The sequence below is a fragment of the Leucoraja erinacea genome, chromosome 8 (genome assembly GCF_028641065.1).
Source record: "Leucoraja erinacea ecotype New England chromosome 8, Leri_hhj_1, whole genome shotgun sequence".
Lineage (NCBI taxonomy): Eukaryota > Metazoa > Chordata > Chondrichthyes > Rajiformes > Rajidae > Leucoraja > Leucoraja erinaceus.
In genome coordinates, this window is record NC_073384.1 from 50747209 (window position 1) to 50771801 (window position 24593).

Here is a 24593-nt window from a genome sequence, read left to right on the forward strand (position 1 = left end):
ACATTTTCCTGAGATGCTGTACATCCTCACAAGACCTTCCATCCCTGTCTCTGTATTCAAGTCCTCTCAAAATAAATGCTAACATTGAATTTGTCTTCCATACTACTGTTTCAACTTGCAAATTATTTTTTTGGTGGATCCTGCACCAGTACACCCAATAAGGTGTGCTGAGTGACTCCAGCACTCTGTCTCCTTTTGTAAACCAGCATCTGCAGTTCCTTGCTTTTACAAGCAATTTTCCCCATTGTGTGATCGTTCCCAGCCACTTCGCCCAAGATTTGATTCTTGATGCACCACAACCATCCATTTATGCCGATTAGTTTAAAAAAATACACCTGGTTGTGTGGCACTTGTGTATAATTTTGCTGGCTCTGAAACCTCGGCAGCCTTTCCTTCCAACAATGGAGAATACAGTGGAGAATGTCATTGGGTGTAATATGGTGACCCCATCAATACTGTCACTAAAAAAAATACACAATGCCTGCTTGTTCACTTCAACAAGTTTAATGCTTTTTCAATAGAAAAATAATAAATAACTTTACTAAAAGTATTTATATCACATTTTTAAAATATTAAGATGACCTTCTGACATTGCCCTCAGTGGAAAGCCTCATGCACCAAAAGCACATCATGGAAAGATGGCCTGATTTTCATGATGACATTGCTGGGCTAGAAAATCGTGCACAAACCGCATCCCTTATGAGCTGCAATTCTTAAAGCTTCCGCACTGAAGTCCAAAGCTGGATAATACCTCTGGATGGCCGAAAGAATCATAATTGATGTCACTGCATCAAAAATACTTTCACAGAAAGCGAATAAGCAAGACAAACTTTGTCAATCACAACACGTTATTTTTTTTTAAATACACCTGATTCTATTGGCACGTGCTCATGCTGTTGGGTATCGTTCTGTTTGATTTCCTAAAGTTCTCCTTCCAGTACTGAAGAGCAATGAAATGATGACTCATATTATTTGTTTGCACCAATGTCTAAATAGAAGATTATTAAGTGAATGCTTGGAATTAGGCACGGGGTGCATTTAAAAAAAAAAAAAATAGATAATGCTTCAGTCAAAATGACACGAGGGGAATTCCATCTGAATATGTTAGTTAGGTTTCAATCGTGAGATACCCTTAGATTCCAGGAGAAGGAGGAAATACTGCACAGTGGCACAGTAATAGAGTTGCTGCCTTACTGCGCCAGAAACTCAGGTTCGATCCTGACTACGTGTGCTCTCTGTATGAAGTTTGTATGTTCTCCCTGTGACCGTGTGGGTTTTCTCCATGTGCTCCAGTTTCCTCCCACATTCTAAAACATGCATGGTTTGTAGGTTCATTGGCTTCTGTAAATTGTCCGTAGTATCTAGGATGGAACTAGTGTATGGGTAATCACTGGTTGGCCTGGACTCAATGGGTCGAATGGCCTGTTTCCACTCTGCATCTCTAAACTAAACCAAACTAAACTAAACTTATCATGGATGTTCTGTTTCTCTTTGCCATGTATAATCCCTGCCAGTAATGAGGAAAAGCATTACCAGGGAAATAAGAAATTTTTACAGAAAGTAACTGACTGCGTGTAGGGTAGGGAAGAGAGCACAACATCATGAAATGAGGCCAATTAAGACCCCAAGGTTATGATATAATATTGAAGATGCCAGGAGCACAGTAACACTTCATTTCTGTGTCCTGACACTGTACAAACTTCAACCTATGGTTTAGCTTACACATCTCAGCACCCTGGATTGGTTTTAACAAGTGGAGGAGATTGTCAGGTCGACAAAAATTAAAAACAAGGGTGACCTTACATTGACAAGCCATGTACAGATCAGCATTATTTGGCTGTTCACAGTTCCACCCTGCAGTATTGCACGTTTTGCCATGAGAATTCCAGGTGTTGGTGATCATCTACCTATTACCCCATCACCCTGCACCTCGGAACACGCAGATGGTGGCAGGAGCATCCTGGCCCATGGCGGCCCTTGCCTTTTAATCCCTGCCAGGACAGTTTGAACTCAATGTCAAAATCTCATGCGGTGTTCAGTCTGCCACTTTCACAAATGTTATCTTCTCCACATCCGGCATGATGTGATTCGAAGTGGTTTTGAAGGAGACAAGATGTCGGCCTGTGAGCAAAAATAAACAAACAATAATGCGGTCATAATTTCATTAAAGTGAAACATCTTGAAGTACTAGTGTCCCTCCGCAGCTCATTGCAACAAGGACAGCTAAGGTAATCATGAGTTTACTACGCATGGCCAAGTGTATGAGTTTACTTGGACTACATACTGTAATTAAATGGCACACATTTTTTAAAGCTTCCTGTTAAAGTACAGAAAGAATATTATGCTGACAGACATACACCTATGACCGTTGCTGCTACATTGCACATCCTTCAGCAGCTTGTAGAACTAATTAAAGCCATCTTTCAGTGAAGTGTCATTTGCAGATTTCATCAGTGCCTGGTATTTTCACGCTCTGACCTTGTACAAGCCGAACTGATCTCCCACTCACATTCCCCAACAGCTGGGCTGGATCCTAGTTAGCAGCACCAGTGATCACTGGATTGTACACCACAACATGACAGGGAAAATTGATCACTGGTTCATCTAGTTCACCACTGGTATGCACCTTGTAACGTTCTGTGACTATTTTTTAAAACCAAACTTTTAAAAAACAGTCCCTTAATATTAAACTTTCCTTATACCATGTACATCATATTTTAATTCCCTCAGCCGTTTTGAATTTGGGCGCTCTACAGACTGAATGTTTGGGCTAACTCCAGGGTTTGAACTTTCCAAACTGCAGGGTACACATATTAAAGAGGTCATGGTAAAGTTCATGTTCATAATTCATAAATGATATGAGCAGAATTAGGCCATTCAGTCCATCATGTCTACTCCACCATTCAATCATGGCTGATCTATTTCCCCCTCTCAACCCCATTCTGCTGCCTTCTCCCCATAATCCCCGACACCTGTACCAATCAAGAATCTATCTATCTCTGCCTTAAAAATATCTATTGACTTGACCTCCACAGACTTCTTTGGCATTGAATTCCACAGATTCACCACCCTCTGACTAATGAAATTCCTCCTCATTTCCTTCCTAAAGGAATGTCCGTTAATTTTGAGGCTGTGACCTCTGGTCCTAGACTCTCCCACTAGTGGAAACATTTTTTTGGTTCAGATTTCCAGTGCATTGTTTTGATGTAATTGGTACATTGATGGAATCTTTCTTGCGATTAAAATTCTCCTGATGTCATATGTTAACATTTTAAAGGCAAATTGGTCTGACAAATGGACATATTGAGCTCTCTAAAAGACTCGATCAATATGTACTTATCTTACATATTGAGTACGTCTAAATATGGCATGTCCAAAAATGGTGGCCCTCCTTGTAACTTTTTTGTTCTTTACAGACAAACAACTGAATAGAAATTACAGGTAATAGAAATCGGCACAACTGAATGTTGTTAGTCAATGTACTCATGAAATTTGCCTGTTACATCTTTTTACTCAACCATGGTGGTGGCACAGTGGCGCAGCAGTAGAATTGCTGCCTTACAGCACCAGAGCCTTACAGGGTTTGATCCTATCTACCAGTGCAATGTGAACAGAATTTGTACATTCTCCCTGTGACCGCGTGGGTTTTCTCCGGGTGCTTCAGTTTCCTTCCACATTCCAAAGATGTGCAGGTTAATTGGCTTCAGAAAATTACCCTTAGTGTGTAGGATGTGAAACTGGGATGGCATAGAACTAGTGTACGGGTGATCGTTGGTCGGCACTGACTCGGTGGGCCGAAGGGCCTGTTTCCATGCTGTATCTCTAAACTAATCTAAACATTGTCAGTATATTGGACTGGACAGCAATAAGACTCACCTGTCCACGTTGTCTGATTGGTTAAAACAAAGGCATGGCACTGGGAATGATTATCACAGATCTCCATTGCTTCATTGACATCATAAACTGATAACAGACAGCCCTCGTGGTGGTAAGATGGCCAACATTTATAATTCTCTTCAGGTATAGCAACATTAGTCAGTTGCTTGTATTCTGCAAACCAAATGCAATATATCATATTAATGTAAATGGTACATGAAGCAGATAGATAAACAATGTATAACAATTCCTAATTTTAAACTCTATGTAGCTTGTGTTGGATATCCACACATCTCAAACACACATTGGATTTATTAACTTTGTGAAGATCAATTAATTTATTCTCCCAGCCTTTTCACTCTAATTTCTTGATCTCTCGCTGTTGCTTTTGCCTTTACAATGGCTTTGCCTTTACAATGACCTCTTGGCTTCTCCAGCAAGATAAATGTCAGGTGGCACCGTACAATGGCAGTCTCGCCAACAGTCTGTCTCGTTCATTTCTTCTTTTGTTTTTAGTCTGTTGTTAAAGGTATGTTTAGTGTATCTTTAGTTTGTATTATGTGGGGGGTGGGGGAAACGTTTTTTTAATTCCTTTCCTCGACGGAGATGCGACTTTTTCCCATATCGTATCCCCGTCCGCACTGCGGCCTAACATCGTGGAACTGGCGGTCCCTTTGCTGGGGATCAACTTCGGGAGCTACAAACGCAGGAGCCTGCGGACTTAACATCGTGGAGCTCGCGGTCCCTTGGTTAGTGATCGACTTTGGGAGCTCCAACTGCAGGAGCTTCGATCGCTCCAACTGCGATAGTTCGACTGCCCTGACCACGGGAAAAAAGGAGGGATGACGACAATATGTTATTGCCTTTCATCACAGTGCACTGTGGTAGATGTTTATGTTAATTTTTACATTGTGTGTTTTGTTGCTTTTTTGGTATGACTGTGTGGCAAATCAAATTCCTTATATATTTTTACGTGGCTAATAAATTAATTACAATACAATACAAATTAGCAACACTGTACACACAACAGGTACCTGTCAATCTCCAAGTTATTATCATCTCCTACTTGATGTTTCAGAAGTAAACTGGGGAAGTGGCTGCAGAGGCATGATTGCATACTACAGAAAAGTGGTACTTGCTGCAGCAACCAGATAAAAGATACAATACCAACACAACATGTCTGAGAAACTCAGCAGGTCAGGCAGCATCAATGGAGGGAATGGGTAGACAACGTTTCAGGTCAGGACCCTTCCTCAGAGCTGAAACCTCGCCTACCCACTCCCCCCTCAGCTGCTGAGCTACTCCAGCACTTTGTGCTTTGCTCAAGATTCCAGCATCCACAGTTCCTAGTGTCCTCTTTAAGGATACAATGATCTCATAATTAATCCTATTTCAACAGATAACTTGTAAAAATGCATTGAAAACATATTTTATATTGTAGGATTCAGGCAATGTCCCAATCAGCAATCGAGTCACGATGCGGTATTGGCACCAGTGTATGGATTTCTCCTTGCTGGAAGCTTTCATTTTTATAAATATATCAGGTAGTTGATATTGAGAATTGAGCAGATAACTTGCCATTGGAATTCCTGGTGTATTTTCCAGAGTACAATGCATGTGTATTGGAAATATGCAGGCAACTTCATTTAAGATTGGAACAGCCAGATAATCAGGAATGCATCTTTAGCCCATGAGAGTACAAGTACATTCTTCCCTAAAAGTGGTGTCACAGGTAGACCGGTGCTGAAGGCATTTGGGCACTGAGTGCAGGAGTTTGGAGGTTATGTTGCAGTTGTACAAGATGTTGGTGAGGCCGCATCAGGTTGTGGATCTTCCATTTGAAGAACCAACTTGGTTTTTCAGGTGGGCAACTTCCTGAGTGCAGAAATACCAGCAGGTTATGTTGCAGTTGTACAAGATGTTGGTGAGGCCGCATCAGGTTGTGGATCTTCCATTTGAAGAACCAACTTGGTTTTTCAGGTGGGCAACTTCCTGCTTGAACAGAAATACCAGCAGTCATGAGATTAGCGTGAAATGCCAATAGGCGATTCTCTGGGTGAAAGTTAACCATATCACTGCCCAGAAATGGTTTAACATTCAATTCTAATTTTCCTTGTGTATTAGGGATTACATTGATGCTGTGATTATCGCAGCTAATTGGAAGAATAACGGGAAAAATTCACGTCAAATAAGTCTCTGGATGTATGGTACTCAGAATCTATGTGTATTTTGCTAAATAAAGATTATAAAAGGAAATAGGATTTCCTATCTGCCTGTCCCGCTGAGTTAATCCAGCATTTTGTGTCTAACACTATTTTAATGCCAGCATCCCCATGAATTCCAAGTGGGAACAATGTACTCATGGCTTTTGGCATGTGTCATATTGGCATTGTGTCTCGGGGTTACAATCTATTTGTGTTAGACTGCCAAAAATCATATGTATTTCAATGCTCCAAGTGCTATTTTGTCTGCTGAGCGGGGAGCAATGGCAGCTTTCCCATCTGCCTTCATTTAAAATGAATCCCAGATTAAGTATATGAGCATTTAGCCCTTTCAGCACTGAAACAGTGGCCTGCCAAAGTCATGTGGTCATGATGTGATGCAGCCAGGGCTGGCAGAGCTTCTAGGCTCGAGTGCTCAAGTGTGATGGAGCATTCATAACCTTACATACAAAAGGGACTCTGCTAAAACATACGTCTTTGGTATGCAGCTTTCATCTTCAAATTACAATTTTATCTGATACGATGTCAGAAGGCTAAGATAAACAGTGCAAATAATTACAATATGGATGCTTTTTTTTAAACCTCGCCTTACTTATTTGCAATTATAACAGCCAGACGTATATTCCTTTCTCCATGTGATTCTGATCTACTATCAAACATTGCCAACAACTTCACCGACCAGGACCTGGAAAGATTAAACATCTATAATTACTTACTGCAACCTATGAGTCTGGAAACTCGGATGCCTTGTCCAGGCAAGTAGATTAATTTTGATTTTTTTTTAAAGGTAAATTATCATGACTTTATACCTACCAAATATTATCGAGGTGCCTCTATTTCTTGCTTGGTAAAGAAGTGAGGTGCATCTTTGAACTGAGGGAGTTTAAAACTGGAATAAGCTACTTGGCCTTTAAATATGATCTATGTCTTAACTCCATTTATCCAACTTAACTTCATAAATCGTGATTCAAGTTACCTGACAAGGAAAAAGACACGAAAAATGCTAAAAAGGAAAACGGTTTTCAGTCTGATTACATGAAAGCTCTCTTGAGTAGTGCAACCTTCTTGTTTGATTATATTTAAAAAAATGAATGTTAAATGCAATAGAGTAGCTAGTACACTTACTTACACTTAGTAGTTCCTTAAATCAGACTTGGTCTTCTCTGTGAATGATACTCACTCTCAAGAAGTTGCAAGTCACATATGGTCTTGTCAAACAACATATTCCAACATCACTGGCACAAAACTATTCTGTGCACATAGGCATTGCAAATGTTGTGGACCTTGCACATGAAACAGCTTAGGCTTGCTTAAGCATTAGTTAAACTGTAACTGCTCTGCTCCTGGGAGTCTGGGCAACTATCATCTGCCAGTTAGTTCCTCCTATAAGTTGCATACTTTGTGTTCCACAAGCTCCATCCCCATCCTCCAATCACCTCAACAGGTTGCTGATGACTTTTTGCCTGATTCCTATTCATCTCTGGTCAATCCACAATCCCAAGACTCGTTTGCTTATCTGTCCAACCATGATGGCCCCGATCATCTCTCCATCACACCTAAACCCTTGGATTGACTCTCCCCCAACCACCAACACTTGGTTACCTACCTGCCCAACCCAGACATAATCCTCTCTCCACACATCCTGGCTCCATTCTTTCCCAGATGGACCCTGATCCTGACTCCAGGCAAACTGCACCCCTATCTTCTTTAATCCTACTGAACCCTATATATTTCCCACTCCACTTCCTTGCCCCTTCAAACCTCTACCTATCCCATCAATAATCCAGAACCCATCTTATTTCCTCTGCCATTTTACCAATGACACGAGTTAACAAACCAAAGACCTCCAACTATTCCAGTTAAAGCACGTATCTGAAATTCCTAATTCCTGGGGACACATGGAACAGTAGATGCCAGTTTACACAAAAAAGACACAAAGTGCTGGAGTAATTCAGCGGGTCAGTTATCCATGTTCTCCAGAGATGCTGCCTGAACCACTGACTGACTGCAACACTTATTTTCCTAATTCCTGGAATTATTCTGATCATTTGGAATTATCATGATGTAGCCATGATAGAGACCTGGCCAAAAACATACAGGGTTGGGTACTAAATATTCTCAGATACAAAGCAGGTAAAAGAACACTCTTGAATTTTAAAGAGAGAGCGTATCTTGGAGCAGTTAAGGAAAGACGTATTGGGTTGTGTTAAGATTAAGGTTGGCTCATATTTCTACTCAGCAGCATGTTCGACTGAGAGGAACTCACAGAGCTTCTTTAAGATCCTGCTTCTTAAACACTTCATATAAACAGGCTACAGGATCTTATCCCCTTTTCTAGCCATGTCGTTAGCATCAATATACAGCACAACATCTGCCTCACTCACTTCCTCCATAGAATACTCTGCACTCTGAGTTCTTCACCCTGCACTTGGGAGGCAACACACCATGCGAGTCTCACAGTGGCAGTTATAAAATGCCAACCTTACAACGAGCTCTGCATATCTACATATCAAGCTCCTTCTGTGTAGGCATTTGTTTAGAGGTGCCATTCTGTGGATGGTAGGAGTCATCACTACCACTAATCTAACGTTGAAAACTCGCTTGAGAATGGAATGCCTTCGTGTCATTGATGCATTGAAGGAGAATGTATGGATTTGACCTTAATCGTAACATACCTTCACAGAATTGTTCTGAGATTTCCTGAAGGTACTTTTATGAATGAGGTGTACTTTTGAAATTATAGAATGCCTTGAAGATTTGTGCTGTTTCATGTAGACATCCTTTTGCTTTCATGAACACCCTGTTATTTAATTTAGAGGCTCTTTGTACAGCCACAGTTCCCAGGACACATGAAACATTCTGAGCATCCAAATGCACAAAAACTACAAGCAACAAGGCTCAGCTGCTTTTAATGATCTAAGAAACCTCCCTTTCATATTTCCTCCAAATATAGACATTATTATTTTGTTACCCTGGTTTTAGGGGTAAAATGCTCCTATTTTTATTGCTTTCACTTAACACTTTTAAATACTTTGTTTTAAAAATAGCTCTGTATTAAAGCATCTCTCTCTCCCTCTCTGCTTCACTGAATTTTCTATCACCAATTTTCACTTTGTGCCCTCAGTAGAAATTCACATTCCATGGAAACTCCACTCTGCACTACATATTCTTGTGGAAACTAGAGTTAAATCCATACTAAACCTTATCAAAATCTAAGCTGATGCTTTAATTTAGATCACACATTTTCTTCCAAATTTTCTCTTCTTCTGAATAGACGTTAACATTGACCAAGATCACATGTTTGACTGAATTTCTGTTGGTCCTGGAAACTAGAGAAACTTACATCCAGGCCGCCATTTTACTCATTAACATTATTTTAATGCCTGCATTAATTGTATTTCCAAGCAAAACAAACCTACCAGATAGATAAATGATAAATTGGAGATTTTCAGATACATGTTGTACTTCTGAGGTTTTGAATTGCCCTAGAAGCATACACGTGGCTAAATGCAGCTAACCTCATCTATCACAAATGCTGGATGGAGACTGCCAGATGGCATTAGCTTTCCCTTTCATCCCATTCTCTTTACTTCCTAGTATTTCCGTTTTCTCTCGCTCTCTCCCTCTCTTTCTCTCTTTCTTTCTTCAGCCCACCTGGCAGTGGAATTTGCTAATGCTTTCTGTTCATTTTGCTCGCTGGAGAGCAAGGAAAGCCAAGGGATATATTGGCACAGGAGACAAGATCAAAATCCCGAAGCAGGTGAGCCAGAGGGGCCAATTTCACTCAGGAGACTCCACTAAATGAGAGCAAGTTAGTTCAGTCTGATTATAGATGGACTTTTCATCCAAATGAGTTGCAATGCACAGAGACATACAGCATAGTGGGCTAATTGTAAACAGATGAATTGATATTCTATGATGATTCTGAAGCATGTGTTTTAAAAACAAAATCTGGCTGCAGTCTGTCCAGCTCCTCGAATTCTTCCTTTCATTTTTTCGTGAAGCACAATCTTTGGCAAAGTAGTGCCGACTTGCCACGTGCAACTTAAATGTACAACTAACAGATTTACAGCCATGGGACTAGGTCAGTCACATTACTCAGTTGCAAGCAGATGTTATTTTACTGTCAGCATCATGCAGTTAAGTGGGACTGGAGTATTAAAAGATGGGCTTTTTCAGCTTGGTTTAAAAAAAAAAGGAAAAGAGTCAACCACTTAACCATCACACTTCATAAAGGTATTTCCTTTCGTAAATAAAACGTTGATAATCTTTATATTATTGAAAAAAAATCTCACTTCTTGCAAAGGGTTAGTATCTGGAAAAGTCAGTAACCCCCTGAAACACTTTGTGATGGCAATGTAAATTGATATACAAACCTAATTTGGCACAGTTCAGTTATTGTGGTATGGTTTCTCCATACACTTTCCCAATTTGCTGTTTGCTCCTCAAAAGGCAGTGAATCTTTCAGGGTTATCATCACAGTGTGCACCACTACCTTGTCATATGACCATTGTCTCGTATAATCCTGGACAATAAATATGAGTAGTCTAAACTTCTTCACACATTCCCATTATCCTGTTTGCACCCAGTATCCACAAATGTGCACTTACTGATAGTAGGAGAAGCATTGCAACCCGAGAAATAAATCAGATCGGTTTAGCCCCTCCTATAAAAAAAAATGGATAAGAGCAACTACAATATCTTCATACACCAGGTTATACATTTAGGATCTTCTTAATTTTTGTGGTGAAGGATCAAGCATTGGGGTACTTTTATTGTAAACTTTTAGGTGAGGGCATTAAATGATTGACATTATATATATATATATATATATATATATATATATATATATATATATATATATGTGTGTGTGTGTGTGTGTGTGTGTGTGTGTGTGTGTGTGTGTGTGTGTGTGTGTGTGTGTGTGTGTGTGTGTGTGTGTGTGTGTGTGTGTGTGTATGTGTGTGTGTGTGTGCGCGTATACATATACATATATTAGGAGACTGAGAAGGGATCTTATAGAAACTTACAAAATTCTTAAGGGGTTGGACAGGCTAGATGCAGGAAGATTGCTCCCGATGTTGGGGAAGTCCAGGACAAGGGGTCACAGCTTAAGGATAAGGGGGAAATCCTTTAAAACTGAGATGCGAAGAACTTTTTTTTCACACAGAGAGTGGTGAATCACTGAAACTCTCTGCCACAGAGGGTAGTCGAGGCCAGTTCATTGGCTATATTTAAGAGGGAGTTAGATGTGGCCCTTGTGGCTAAGGGGATCAGAGGGTATGGAGAGAAGGCAGGTACGGGATACTGAGTTGGATGATCAGCCATGATCATATTGAATGGTGGTGCAGGCTCGAAGGGCCGAATGGCCTACTCCTGCACCTAATTTCTATGTTTCTATGTTTCTATATGCACATACTGCGTATATATAGTAGGCATCATTGTAACTGGGGCATAAAAGCATCACAAAGCATTTAAGAACAATTTCTACCAAGGTACATTGCTTAATATTGCTCAATCGTGTTGAGACTTAGAGTAAGGTACTACTGATAGTTCTACTAAATTACTTAAGAATTCATGGTCCAACATAATAACATTCAATTAGAAGTTGAATAGTGAATTCCTTAGATGTACATCTCAAAGATATAGTTCTGGCATTGAGTAAAAATCTGTCCATTGATATGGTGTAGAGGGTCCAGGTGGAGCTGGGTAATAAAGCCTGCAACCTGCATTTCAGCCTTACTTCCCCACAATACAAGATCAATTCAATGAATCTGTGCTCTTGGCTGAGTGACAGGAATCGGTGCAATGCTGTTTAGAGACAAAATTAAGCACTTTGAAAATGGAAATCTGCTGAAATGAAAGCAGAAAAGCTGAAAATACTCCAAAAGACAAACAGGATTTTATGTTTGACCTGTGGTAACTATTCAGCATTTTTAAACATTATTTCTTTCCAATTGCTCTACAACCAGCTGGCCTTGGTCAAACAAGCAATAGGCCGATCACTTGTTTCCCAAGAGCACGCAATTAATTGTTTCTTTAACTAAAGGAGCATGCTTTGCACATTTCACCATTCAGGTGGTGACATTACTAAGCTTTAACCCTTTAGTTATTTGCGTACAAGAAGAGGTTTATTTAGGCCCTTAATAATCTCAAAATAACCCATAAAAACCATTAACTGCAACTTCCAAAATGTTGTATCTAATTAACAACACAATAGATGTATCTATTGAAGTTATAAAAAAAAGTCTACATTACTTCTGAAAAGGATGTCATAGACAAATTTGGTTCAGCAAATTCAATATCCATTACCTGATGGAGTGCATGTCTCTATTGAATTCAGCTCTCGTACAAAGAATGCAGCTTTTAATAAGTAGCATCCATTCAGCTGAACTATTTCTTCATCAAATCCTAAACACTGAGGTTGATTGTTGGTGTTCGAGCTGGACTTGCATCTTCTGCCCCTCCCCCAAAATCAGAAACACAAAACTATTTTGCTTTTTCTTCTCTCTGGACATGAATAGTGCAGAGGCTTTTAATTAACAAAACTTTTCTTGCTCTGTTTGACAAAGAAGGTTTCTGGATGGGGGTTCTAATAATGGAGTATGTGAAGCATGTCGGCTTGCGTCTTGCCCAGTTCATCTGGCCTGCCCTGCTTTGCATGCTTGGCTGCCATTCAGTCTCGTTTCCCTCCCAAACTCCCCCTGTTCATAGTGTTTCATGGAAAAAGAGTCAACTTCGCTTTCTCAACTGCCCAGCTCCCTCTGAACTTTTAAGCCAAGTCATGCAGCAGCAAATTAAAATAATCACTGATGAAGATATTCATATTTGTAGGCTGTAAATGGGCTATACCTTTAACCTTCCTAATTGGATTGACGCCTTCTGTTGAACTGAGTTCTTAGCAACATAATTTCCACATTACAGAATTGCTTCCACTTGAAGGAGTTTTGATAATAACTTTGTCTGCAATATATAATATGCCCCATTTTTGTCATGACTGATTAAACAATAAAGTTAGGGGAAAACCATCATCACAGCTTTTGTTACGTGCTGGGAATAATTCCTTAATGGCCACTGGAACTCCGTACCAGCCAGTGCTTCCAAAACCACTGAACAGTTAGAGTGGCACAGTGGCACAGCTGGTAGAGCAGTTGCCTCCCAGCACCAGAGACCTGGGTTCAATCCTGACTTTGGATGCTGTCTGTGCGGAGTTTGCACATTCTCCCAGTGGGTGCTCGGTGTTCTCCCACATCCCAAAGATGTGTGGATTTTCTAGGTTACTTGGCCTCTGTAAATTGCCCCTGTGTATGCAAGGAATGGATGAGAAAGTAGTAAGGCGTGTGAATGTGCAATCGATGGTCGCCGTGGACCCAATGGGCTGAAGGGCCTGTTTCCATTCTTTATCTCTAAACTAAACTACTAAAGAAGGGTCTCGACCTGAAATGTCACCTACTTCTTTTCCCCAGAGATGCTGTCTGACCTGCTGAGTTACTTCAGCTTTTTGTGTCTATCTGATGCTAAAGTTGAACCATCTATTGACCAAAACAAAATGGTGGTCGTATATTCAGGTACTCATTTTGACTGTGAGATTCCAATGTATCTTTGGAGAACAGGAAATGAATGGGCTGACACTTCTCAAGTATATTTACTTCCAGTTCCTATTTTCTGAGAGGGCTATGACTTGCTGAGAAAATGGTTCAGCAGCCCCCTGCTGCCTCTCCTAACTGATCCTAAGTGATCATCCCTCATTTGTCAGCATTGATACTAAGTATCGGCAGGTTAGTGAATCGTGAAGAGCATCATCCAGCAAAATATGAGTTTTGCCGTTGATAATTGCACAGTAATCATTGAAGGGGAAACTCGGCTGATCTTTCCCCCTTCATCTCACAAGCTAATCACATCATCAACTTCATTAGAACCTTCAACACAAAGCAGTGACTGAAACAGAGCCCTCCTGGTTCCTGCTTCTCACAGTCATGATGGTGCATTAATCTAATTGAAATTAAATTGAAAGCCGTTTGAAATTAATTTAACCAATGAGAAATGTGTATCCCTTTGTTTTGGACATAACGCAAGGTGTTGGCTGGTGCGGCAATCTAATCTATTGACCCACACAGTCACTTGGCAATTTTCTTGTTCCTTCGTGCCAAAATTCGTCTTTGGTCAAACCTTTTGGCATCAACAAAATCCACTAAGTAGATAAATAGTGCATTTGAATCTGGGTCATTAGATTCTCATGAGGTCAGGTTTTTTTTTGTTTTGGCTCAGAATCATGATTTGTTGGATGTCCATTTATAACCCCTGGTTTAGATTTTCTCTTCAGATTTATGTTTCTTACATCAAAGATTAAAAGGAAGAAGGTAGATGGCCCATTTTGTACTTGGCACCTTCTCCAGTGAGTCTCTGAAATCTTAAATAGTTAAATGTTAAATTCCCTGGATGATTTAATGTACTACGCAGGACAGAAAAACGACTGAGATATCCAGTAGAGGTTTCTCCAGCATTTTTATCCCGCAGAGTTTCTCCAGCATTTTTATCAGAAGGGTCTCGACCCGAAACGTCACCCTATTCTTTCGCTCCATAGATGCTGCTGAGTTTCTCCAGCATTTTTATCTACCTTCGATTTTTCAAGCATCTGCAGTTCCTTCTTAAACAAGATATCCAATAGAGCACATTGTAACAAAAATTGATAAAGTACCCCAAGAAAAAGTAGGCAACATAGTAAGAAAGAGCTCCTAAAGTATTTGATTAAAATATGTTTGGTATTCCAAATGGAATAAACAACTTTGATTGGAAGTAGACACAAAATGCTGAAGTAACTCAGCGGGAATTGCCAAATTGTCTAGACTGAAGAAGAGTCTTGATCCGAAACATCACCTGTTCCTTTTCTCTAGAGATGCTGTCTGTCCCACTGAGTTACTCCAGCGCTTTGTTTAGTTTAGTTTAGTTTAGTTTAGAGACACAGCACGGAAACAGGCCCTTCAGCCCACCAGGTCCGTGCCGGTGAGCGATCCCCACACATTAACACCATCCTACACACACTAGGGACAATTTTACACTTATACCAAGCCAATTAACCTACAAACCTGTACGTCTTTGGAGTTTTGGAGGAAACCGAAGATCTAGGAGAAAACCCACACTATCACGGGGAGAAAGTACAAATTCTGTGCAGACAGCACCCGTAGGCGGGATCGAACCCGGGTCACCAGCGCTGTAAACGTTGTAAGGGAGCAACTCCACTACTATGCCGCCATGCCGATCTTCAGTGTAAACCAGCATCTGCTATTCCTTCCTACACATTTTGATTGGAGGGATCATTGGAGTGAGGTGGAGGAATGTTGGATTTTCACAAATCCCTATTAAAACTACCCTTGAACGAGAATTTTACTGAAAGAGATATTAAAATATGGCATCAATCGTGAGTTAATTTCATAAACAGTTTTCTTCATCATGTCATAATCTGATCCCTGCAATATATTTCAGAACCCGACTCAAAGCTGTGATGCAAATATTTCAAGGAACACTAGGATGAAACGTGGCGGCACGGTGGCACAGCAGTAGAGTCGCTGCCTTACAGCACCAGAAACCCAGGTTCGATCCTGACTATGGGCGCTGTCTGTACGGTGGATGTATGTTCTTCTGTTTTCTCCGGATGCTCCCGTTTCCTCCCACACTCCAAAGACGTAGAGGTTTTGTAGGTGAATTTGTCCCTAATGTGTAGAATAGGATAGCGGGGATTGTTGGTCGGTGGGGACTCGGTGGGCCGAAGTTCCTGTTTCCGCACTGTATCTCTAAAACTAAAACAAAAAGCTAAAAGATGATTTCCCTCATGAGAAAGTGGACAAACTGTGGTATAATCATTCATTCAGGCCAGCATTGGAAAATCGAACAGCTAGACATTCTTCTGAATGTGAACAATGTGTGACATGGAAATTCTAATGAATTAAAGCTCTTTTTGAAAAGTTCATTTGCTTGTCCATTAAACTATGAATCCACAAAGACCATCATTGATGTTTGACAAAGAGGCACAAGAGACTGCAGACGCTGGAATCTTGAGCAAAATCAGGACTGCTGGAGGAACTCAGCAGGCCAGGCAGCATCTGTGGAGGGAAATGGCCAGCTGCCACTTTGGGTCAGGACTTTCCTTCAAGATGTTGTTTGGCCGTAGTGAGTGATAGCTGAAGATGCCAGTCACGACCTTTCCCATGTGTAAAAGCTCTCCTGCACCACATGGTAATGCAATATCCCAACACTTCTCATCGTCATTCGCTGCGCTTCCCAGCTCCCATCGGCATGGCTTTCCTCTGTACTGAATGTGTTTGCATGGAGCTACTTAAGGTTGCTATGAGACGAGCTTTCCAAACCATTGTAAAGTGGTAACATGTGTTACACAGTGCTGGAGTACTCATGACTGGTGAAGTAAGTAGTAAAGGAAAGGGCAAAGATCCAATATTTTCATGTGTTAAATATAACAAATATTTTGGATGCTACTTCACTATTCCCTGGATGTAAAACACAGTATGTACATTATGATTTTACAATCTGTAGGATCCTAACCCCTAACATCACCTGTTCATTTCCCTCCACACATGCTGCCGGACCCTCCAGCAAGTCCGGTTTTTGCTCTATGTTATAGTGTTGCGATATATATACTTACATAGTCATTAATTTCTTTGGAGCAGATCTTCTGCTATTCCAAGTTCACAAATTATATGTCCCAGCCCACATTGTTTGTTCCAGCATGGCACAGGGTGCAGTCTTCCATAGACAGGACAATTTTCAACTCGTCAACTAAGGTGCAAGGCAGCATGGGAATTCTCCCTTTGGAAGAGGTATACCACAGTGATAGAGGTATTGCACAAAAGGGTGCAATGTGGTGGAGCAGCTCAGCTGTTTCAGGCAGCACGACCAGAGCACATGGAGACAACGTTTCGGGTCGAGACCCTTCTTCAGACTGATTCTGGGGAGGAGAACATAGTTGGAAAAGGGGAGAGGCAGGACAGGCAGGACAGGGCATAGCAGTCAATAGGTAAATACAGGAGAGGGGGGTGGGGGGGGGGGGGGGGGGGGGGAGTTGAGAGGCAGATGGCTGGGAGAAAGCCCAGAGATAAGAACAGAAGGTGTGAGACAGTTTTGAAGAGTTGCGGATGGTGAAACCAGAGAGAGGAAGGGAGGAGGTGGTGGGGGTCCAGATGGGGCACAGGGGAGGGAAAAGTGTGTGTGTGTGGGGGGGGGGGGAGGGGAAAGAAGGGCTGTGGGGGAGACAAAAGAGGGGGGGGGGTGAGAGGTTACGTATAATTGGAGGATTCAACATTCATGCTGTTGAGTTGTAAGCTACCCAAGCGGAATATCCTTGGGTAATTGAACTTTCTCACAATTTGGCAATCCATGCTGTGAGTGATCCCAACTGTTCCTGCAGGGAAGGCAGTAGTCTACACAGAGCACATTTCTCAACTCTTAAACCGCTTTCTATGACAATCTATATTCATATTTAGCTGCGTGATTGCAACGTGCAAAAATGGTTGCACTAGATGGGTGCAGAGGTAAGGTGCCAAACACCCATTCAGCTGTTATGGGTGGCACAGTAGAGCAGTGGTAGAGTTGCTACAGGTGCTGTCTGTATGGAGTTTGTATGTTTTCTCCTCTGACTGCCTGGGGTTTCTCCAGTGGCCCCGGTCTCCTCCCATACTCCAAAGACATACAGGTTTGTCATTAATTGGCTTCAATCCTGCCATCAGGATCAAACTTGGGTTGCTGGCGCTTAAAGGCAGCAACTCTACCGCTGATATCAAATTGCTAGCAAAATTAACAAACGTCAAATCAAATGGACCCGTTATATCAGGACAGGGTAAGCTGGGCCGAAAGGCATGCTTCCATACTGTACGAGTAAGACTCTGTAATATAGCACTTGCTAGTCACAAGGCACTGCAAAGCATTCCTCACTCCACCCAGCGGCACTTGCATACCGAGCATGATTTTTTTCCCCCAAAAATTAACTATTAATCTTAATTTACTTTTCCGTGTGAGTCAGACTTCGCCTAATTTACCTACCTGTCTCAATGTTACCTGATAAAGAGTAATTTTCTCCAAGCAGGTCCAGTCTGATCCTAGAAGACAACCTCCCACACTGCACACATCTTTACCCCGTCAATATGCAATGATTCTGGACACCGGCCAAGGCATTTCTGGTGTTGATCAGAGACACCTGCTGAAGTGCTGAGGGAGGAGGGGCATCCTACAGCATAATGTGCAGGTAACGCAAAAGATATGCTTGTGTTCTGCGTTTCTGTACATCTCCGTGGCAAATCCTTTATCTCCGTGGCAAATCCATTATCTACTTGCCCCACAGCCCCCACAAAACAGCAGCAACTCCCTCCCTTTCTCAGTCATTCAGAGCAGTTAGTTTGACAGGGCGATCTACGAAAATGAGACTAAAGATTTCCTGTGAGCAATGACCAACCTCGTTCAAAGAAGTGAATGAAGAATGTCAATTTATCAAAAATCCAAGCACACTTTCATCCAGCTTTTCTCATCCTTTACCCACCCCCATCGGAGACATTGCATTTCATCAAACGGGTAGATTTTATTGAGGTATTCAGCCCTGCATTCTGCCTTGAGAAATCCTCACCCAAAAAAATTCACTAAAATTTGAAGGCTCACGACAGTAAATCACAGTGCAAAAGGCAAGGTTGCATTTGATTTACACACTAATTGCCTTCCAAAGTAATTAATACACATCCATCTCCAGATAGGCATGGCAATAAATTCACACATTTTCATCTTTTTGCACTGTATTCAAATAAACGTCTACATTGTGCTCCAGTTAAACTGAATTTAAAAAAATAGGATTGACGTTGGTAAAATAAATTAAAATCAGTCATTTAAAAATATATCTAATTTGAGCGTTGATGCCAGCACATTTCTTTGAGCTTGCGGATAAAATGGCTTCTAATCAGACCATTTAATGTTGTTTCTCTCCTTCCAATCAGCCCGTTCCCCAGACAAGGCCAGGGCAGTTTCAAGTTGTAGCCTACGGTAATATTCTCTGGCATCTACTCCCGATTGATTTTGTCATTTCTGATGTGAATTGTCTTGGTGATCTGAGCACTTCCTTTCGCTCAGTTCTTTTGAATCTTGCAATTTCGAGGCTTTATTTAAAGTGACGCACTGAAATTTACATGATGCGCTCACTGGTAGGGGGCCTCCACAAGTCTCAATATGTTCACTCGCAAAGGCTATTCTTTGAGATTCTATTCAACTGAGATGTTCGGCTCCGGCTACAAAAATTTGTTTTTTATTTTATGTTCATTTTCAAACATACTATTTGAGGAGGACGGGAATCTGATAGATTTCTGGAGATTTGACGATTCAAGGGACATGGGGACAGGGCATGAAAATAAGGTTAAGCATTATGCTGATCAGCCATGAATTCGGAGCAGGCTTGAAGGGACTAAATAGTCTACCCCTGCTTACATTTCTTCTTTCTTCTGTAGTAACAATTAATCATAACAGTAACATTTTAATTTTAAGTGCGTCACTTTAAATAAAGCCTCTAAATTGCAAGATTCAAAAGAACTGAGTGAAAGGAAGTGCTCAGATCACCAAGACAATTCGCATCAGAAATGACAACATTTTAATTCCAGGCTCAAGCAAGATTTATTTCTTGACATATAGATACTCTGCTTGGCTCATGAAACCACTTGTAACATTAGCCGGAAGGATAACAAGGAGACTTCTGCCAATGTCAATGCCAATCTGATCACCTACGAGTTGAGTAAGACCTGGCAATGCTTTTGTTGATTTCCCTCCCCACCCTGCACCAAGTTTTCATATGACTGCCGCAATCTTAAAACTTACAAAGTCTTCTGCTTTGGAAACAATACCAGTCCAACCCAGATGCAAAATTGATGAAATGAATGCCTAATATAGTATTGAGCTGCCGGACCAGGCAGGTCTAGCATTGAGATCCGTATCTGTGCCGAGTTACTGGTTTAGTTAGGTTGTTGCGAAGAGTAATATCATTGCATTCAGAGGCTTCGTGGTGAAGAGGATGAAGATAACCAAACAGCATTGTAGCAACAAATCATTTCTAATAATGTCCAAACTATCAATGTGGACATTTCGCAAAGTTAGGTTTGGTTTTAGTCGTAATTCTATTCATAATCCAGTCCCCTAAACTTGGGTCAGGTACCCAAGATCTGCAGACTCTTTGGGAACTGTACCCCAGCAAGATACCTTCAAAGGAAATAAATGCTTGAGCAAAGTTTATAGCACTGGCCTTCAGATCCTCCGTGACAAATTTAATCTTTCAATCCTACCACTTTAAAAGCAAGTAGAAGTGCCCTGCAGAGGCGAATGAACATCTGGTGGATCAATTCTTAGTTCAAACCACAAAGCAAATCACTTTCCTAATTGGTCAATACTTTAAAAAAAAACTCGTAAAAAAAAATTCTAAAAGTTTGACAGTAATTTCTACTTTTGATTAAACGTCTACCTGAATTGAATTAACTTGACAGTCCTAGTTCTTTCAAAGAACAAATACCATACATCACGTATAAACAGTCTTGGTGAGTACACAATGATCTGTTACAGTTTGCCTCCAGGCAAATCATTGTGAATGTGTATAGCTAAAAACCATAAGAACGATTACAACAGGCACAATTCAACAGCAATAATTCAGTCTTGTGCACATTCTCAACAAGCTCACGTCCCAAAAGCCTGTGGGGTCAAACAAACTCACTTTACACTTTTAATGCACTATAATAAGTGCAATCGATTCTGGTCTCTTTATTCAAATTGTTTTGAGGAACTCCTGAAGCTGAGCTTAATCAGTGCTAATGACCATTGACTCTACCCACAGCAGTCAGGTTGTGGTTTACTGCAGACCCTGGCTTGAAAATTGCCAGCCTTTTCCCCAGATCACCTGCAAATTCACTGGGATTCTAGAAGTATGGCTTCAGCAAAATAAAACAGAACAATCATTTAGCTTTCTGACAAAAAACAGGGGAAAACAACCACTTTTTGAAAATGGTGGGTTAGGCACTGGAGGCAGATGGTGGGTTAGGATTGATGGTGGGTTAGGATTGGACTCCTCATCTGAGGCCAACCCATCAGGGTTGGCCTCAGACAATGAGGGAAAACTTTGGACAGGAGAGGTCTATGTTTTCCCTGGAACCTCAAATGTTTGCCGCTTGTGTTAAAATGTGTGCATTAGAGAACTTCATATGATCCTAAAATAGTCTATTAAACGTAACTACTGGAACAGCTGATGTTATCAAACAAGGCAAAAATTGAGCGATCAGGACAGAAATAGAAAAGACATAATATCAGGTGGGGTACGATCTACAAGGACAAAGGCAAAATGATTGCGAGGAGAGGAATAAATAATGGGTGAGTGAAAAAGATGGGGAAGGGGAGAAAGACATGGTGATAGGTAAGAGAAAGGGGAAGAGTTGGAGTGCAATGGACAAAATACAGACAAATGTCAGAGAAAAAGTGATCATAACTTTCTTACTTTTCCAGACAGGTCTTTGCTACATTTAGCACATCTCTCAACAACTTTATTTTTCTAATCAAAACAGCACCCGATATCCACGTTAGTTCAATGGCGAGTTCTGCTTTGGCACAAAGTAGGATTAACTGCTACCAGAGAAAACACAACCTTCCTGGCACTTTCTCACAAAGAAAATGTTTGTTATATGTATTGTAGCGCTGAAAATAAATTTAGTGTGATGACAGCCATCAGTCAACGAGAGCACGGTGGATTTCAGACAACTCGAAAGTCATTGAGACACCTGCACAGCTTTTCAAGGTAACTAATTATGAAGCAAGGTAACTACACAGAGTCTGGGTTTATTTCAGTTCTGTCTGACAATGAATAGCCCTTCTGTCCTTTCCATCCCCGACTCTGAATCCACAATCAGTCATCACTCAGCTCCCTCTGCCATACAGCTGTAGTGAAGCACTAAGCGATAGATGCCCAATTCAAATCAAATCGCTGCCACACGGCCAGCCACGGGACAACTCGACAGCAGTAGACTCGAGATTTGTCCACAACCCAAACCTGTTCAGAATTTTTCCTTACACCCACCAAGCATTTTTATTTGCATGAACGTGATCAATTTAACCTTTGCAACATTAAAATGGCACATACAGGAAATGCCATCTGAACTTTTCTGATGCAAACACTATACTGCACGCACTAAGGAAAATTTACAATGGTACCGAAGCCAATTAGCTTCCAAACCTGTACGTGGGAGGAACCCGGAGTGTGGGAGGAACCCGGAGCTACAGGAGAAAACCCATGCAGGTTACTGGGAGAATGTACAAACTCTGTACAGACAGCACCCGTAGTCAAGATCGAACCTGGGCCTTTGGCACTGTAAGTCAGCAACTCTACCCCACATCATCGTGTCGCCCCTGCTTTGACTGCTCACATAGACAAGAAATCAGTGTGGCAATGCTGTATCTGTGGGGAGTGAGTAACAAACTGAACAAACCCTTAAAATCTTAACATATGGATTGGCAGCCACCAGTGAGGCCTGAAGCAGGACTCCTTCTTTTACTAGATTCTTTATTGAACAGCACTTTGGCACAATGGTAGAGTGCCAGAGATCCGGGTTTAATCCTGCCTATCGTGCTGTCTGTACTGAGCTTGTACGTTCTTCCTGTGACTGCGCAGGTTTTGCTGGGTGCTCCATTATCCTTCCACATTCCAAAGTGTGTGCAGTTTTGTAGGTTAATTGGCTTCTGTAAAGTTTGCCCCTAATGGTTAGGAAATAGAACGTGTCCAGGTAATCACTGGTCAGAGTGGACCTGCCTGGACCAAAGGGCCTGTTTCCACACTGCACCTCTAAACCAAACTAGAAACATGCCTTTCCATCCATATTTTCTGAGCAGTTTGCAGTGGTCACTTAAAGGCCACCTGCAAGAATGCAAGCTCCACTTATTTTTTTTCGTAACATATGGATTGGCAATATAACAATGGCTAGCTTCATGGTGCTACAATAGGGATCAGTCTCCTTTGTCAGATGTTGTGTGTTCAAGACAAGTTGCAGAGAGTCAATGTAAACTTTCCAATGTGCTACAATATTGCATGCACTAAAGGGGGTGTCATTTCCCATATCATCAACATATATCATCGTATATAGTTATTAAAACTCTGATCTGGTACATGTGTATATGTGTGTGTATATGTGGTTGTCTTTACATCTTCGCAAAAACACTAAGTGGTAACGATTACATTTTGACATTTTTTTCCTCCAGGCAAAGATCCTCTTCATTGAACATTTTTTGCTTTATTTCTCGACTTATTCTCGACTTATTACTGATTAAAAGTTTTTTAAAAATCAAAAGACTTTGAATTTAAAATGACCAGCTTCAACTGATGACGTCATAATGGCTCGGCTAGCAGTGATCAGCTTCACTGATGATTTCATCCTATATTTCACAATAATCATGATTAAAGCTTTAAAAATGCCAACCTTCACAAGATTTTTACTGTTGAAATCATTCCTGCCAGCTTCCAACACACTTCGATACAATACTGTGACACAGGAACACTCTGAATTTTTCACCTCACAGGAGGGGGAGGATGAATTACTATTGCAACATGCAGGGCAAGTGCAATTCAAATATTTTTTTTAACCCCACTGCTGAGGGAGGCAGGGGAGCGCAGGAATTCTACGTTCGGGAGTTGGAGGACCACGCCTCCCGTGGGGGCTACAGGTAGGGAATAGGTGTTGGGGGAGTCGACACTTGGTCTAGTAATTATTAAAGCAATGTTTTACCTGTTCTCTCCACTGCATGTAAAAGATTGCATGGCACTATTTGAAAAATGTCTGTTTTTATTGCCTTGATTATCATGAGACTTCTCCGTGTACAAACTGGTGCCTATGCTTCATGTTACAACAGGGTTTGAACATCAAAATCTGTAGAGAATTTAGGAAAAATTTGCCACATGTAAAGTGTCCAAATGAAGCTGTAGAACTGGGTACAATGAGGACGTGTGAAATACATCTTGACAGGTTCAAGGATTGGAAAGATGTAAAGGAATAAGGACCAAGGGCCGGCAATGGGACTGGTTCAGCTGTAAAAGCTGGTCGGCGTGGACGACTTGGGCCGAAGGGCTTGTTTCTGTGCTGAATTAATCTATGACTCTTTGTTTTAAGGGACTGAATAGGAGAAGCGACATGTCTGGACTGTGGCATATACATTGGTGTGTTTTCATATCATATCTCTATTAAAACTGTGTGTGTGTGTGTGTGTGTGTGTGTGTGTGTGTGTGTGTGTGTGTGTGTGTGTGTGTGTGTGTGTGTGTGTGTGTGTGTGTGTGTGTGTGTGTGTGTGTGTGTGTGTGTGTGAGAGAGATTTTGCAAGTGAAACGTATCTCTTCGAAAACCAGATCCCAAAACGGGAAAATGTTTACATATTTCAGCAGAGATTTTCCTTGTGATTTTAGAAATTCACTGCTCTGTACATTTGGTACATTATTTT

The 24593-nt window shown here is 41.2% G+C and overlaps 1 protein-coding gene across 1 annotated transcript in view; it reads right to left on the bottom strand.

The window, feature by feature from the left end:
• Nucleotides 1-485: 485 nt before the first annotated feature.
• Nucleotides 486-24593, bottom strand: part of pkdcca (protein kinase domain containing, cytoplasmic a) — a 54751-nt gene continuing 30643 nt past the window's right edge. Inside the window, exons 6-7 of the mRNA XM_055639677.1 lie at nt 3877-4050; nt 486-2121 (exon numbers count right to left, since the gene is read on the bottom strand). Of these exons, the coding sequence (XP_055495652.1) occupies nt 2036-2121; nt 3877-4050 (260 nt within the window). The 3' untranslated portion in view covers nt 486-2035. The remainder of the gene's footprint in view (nt 2122-3876; nt 4051-24593) is intronic.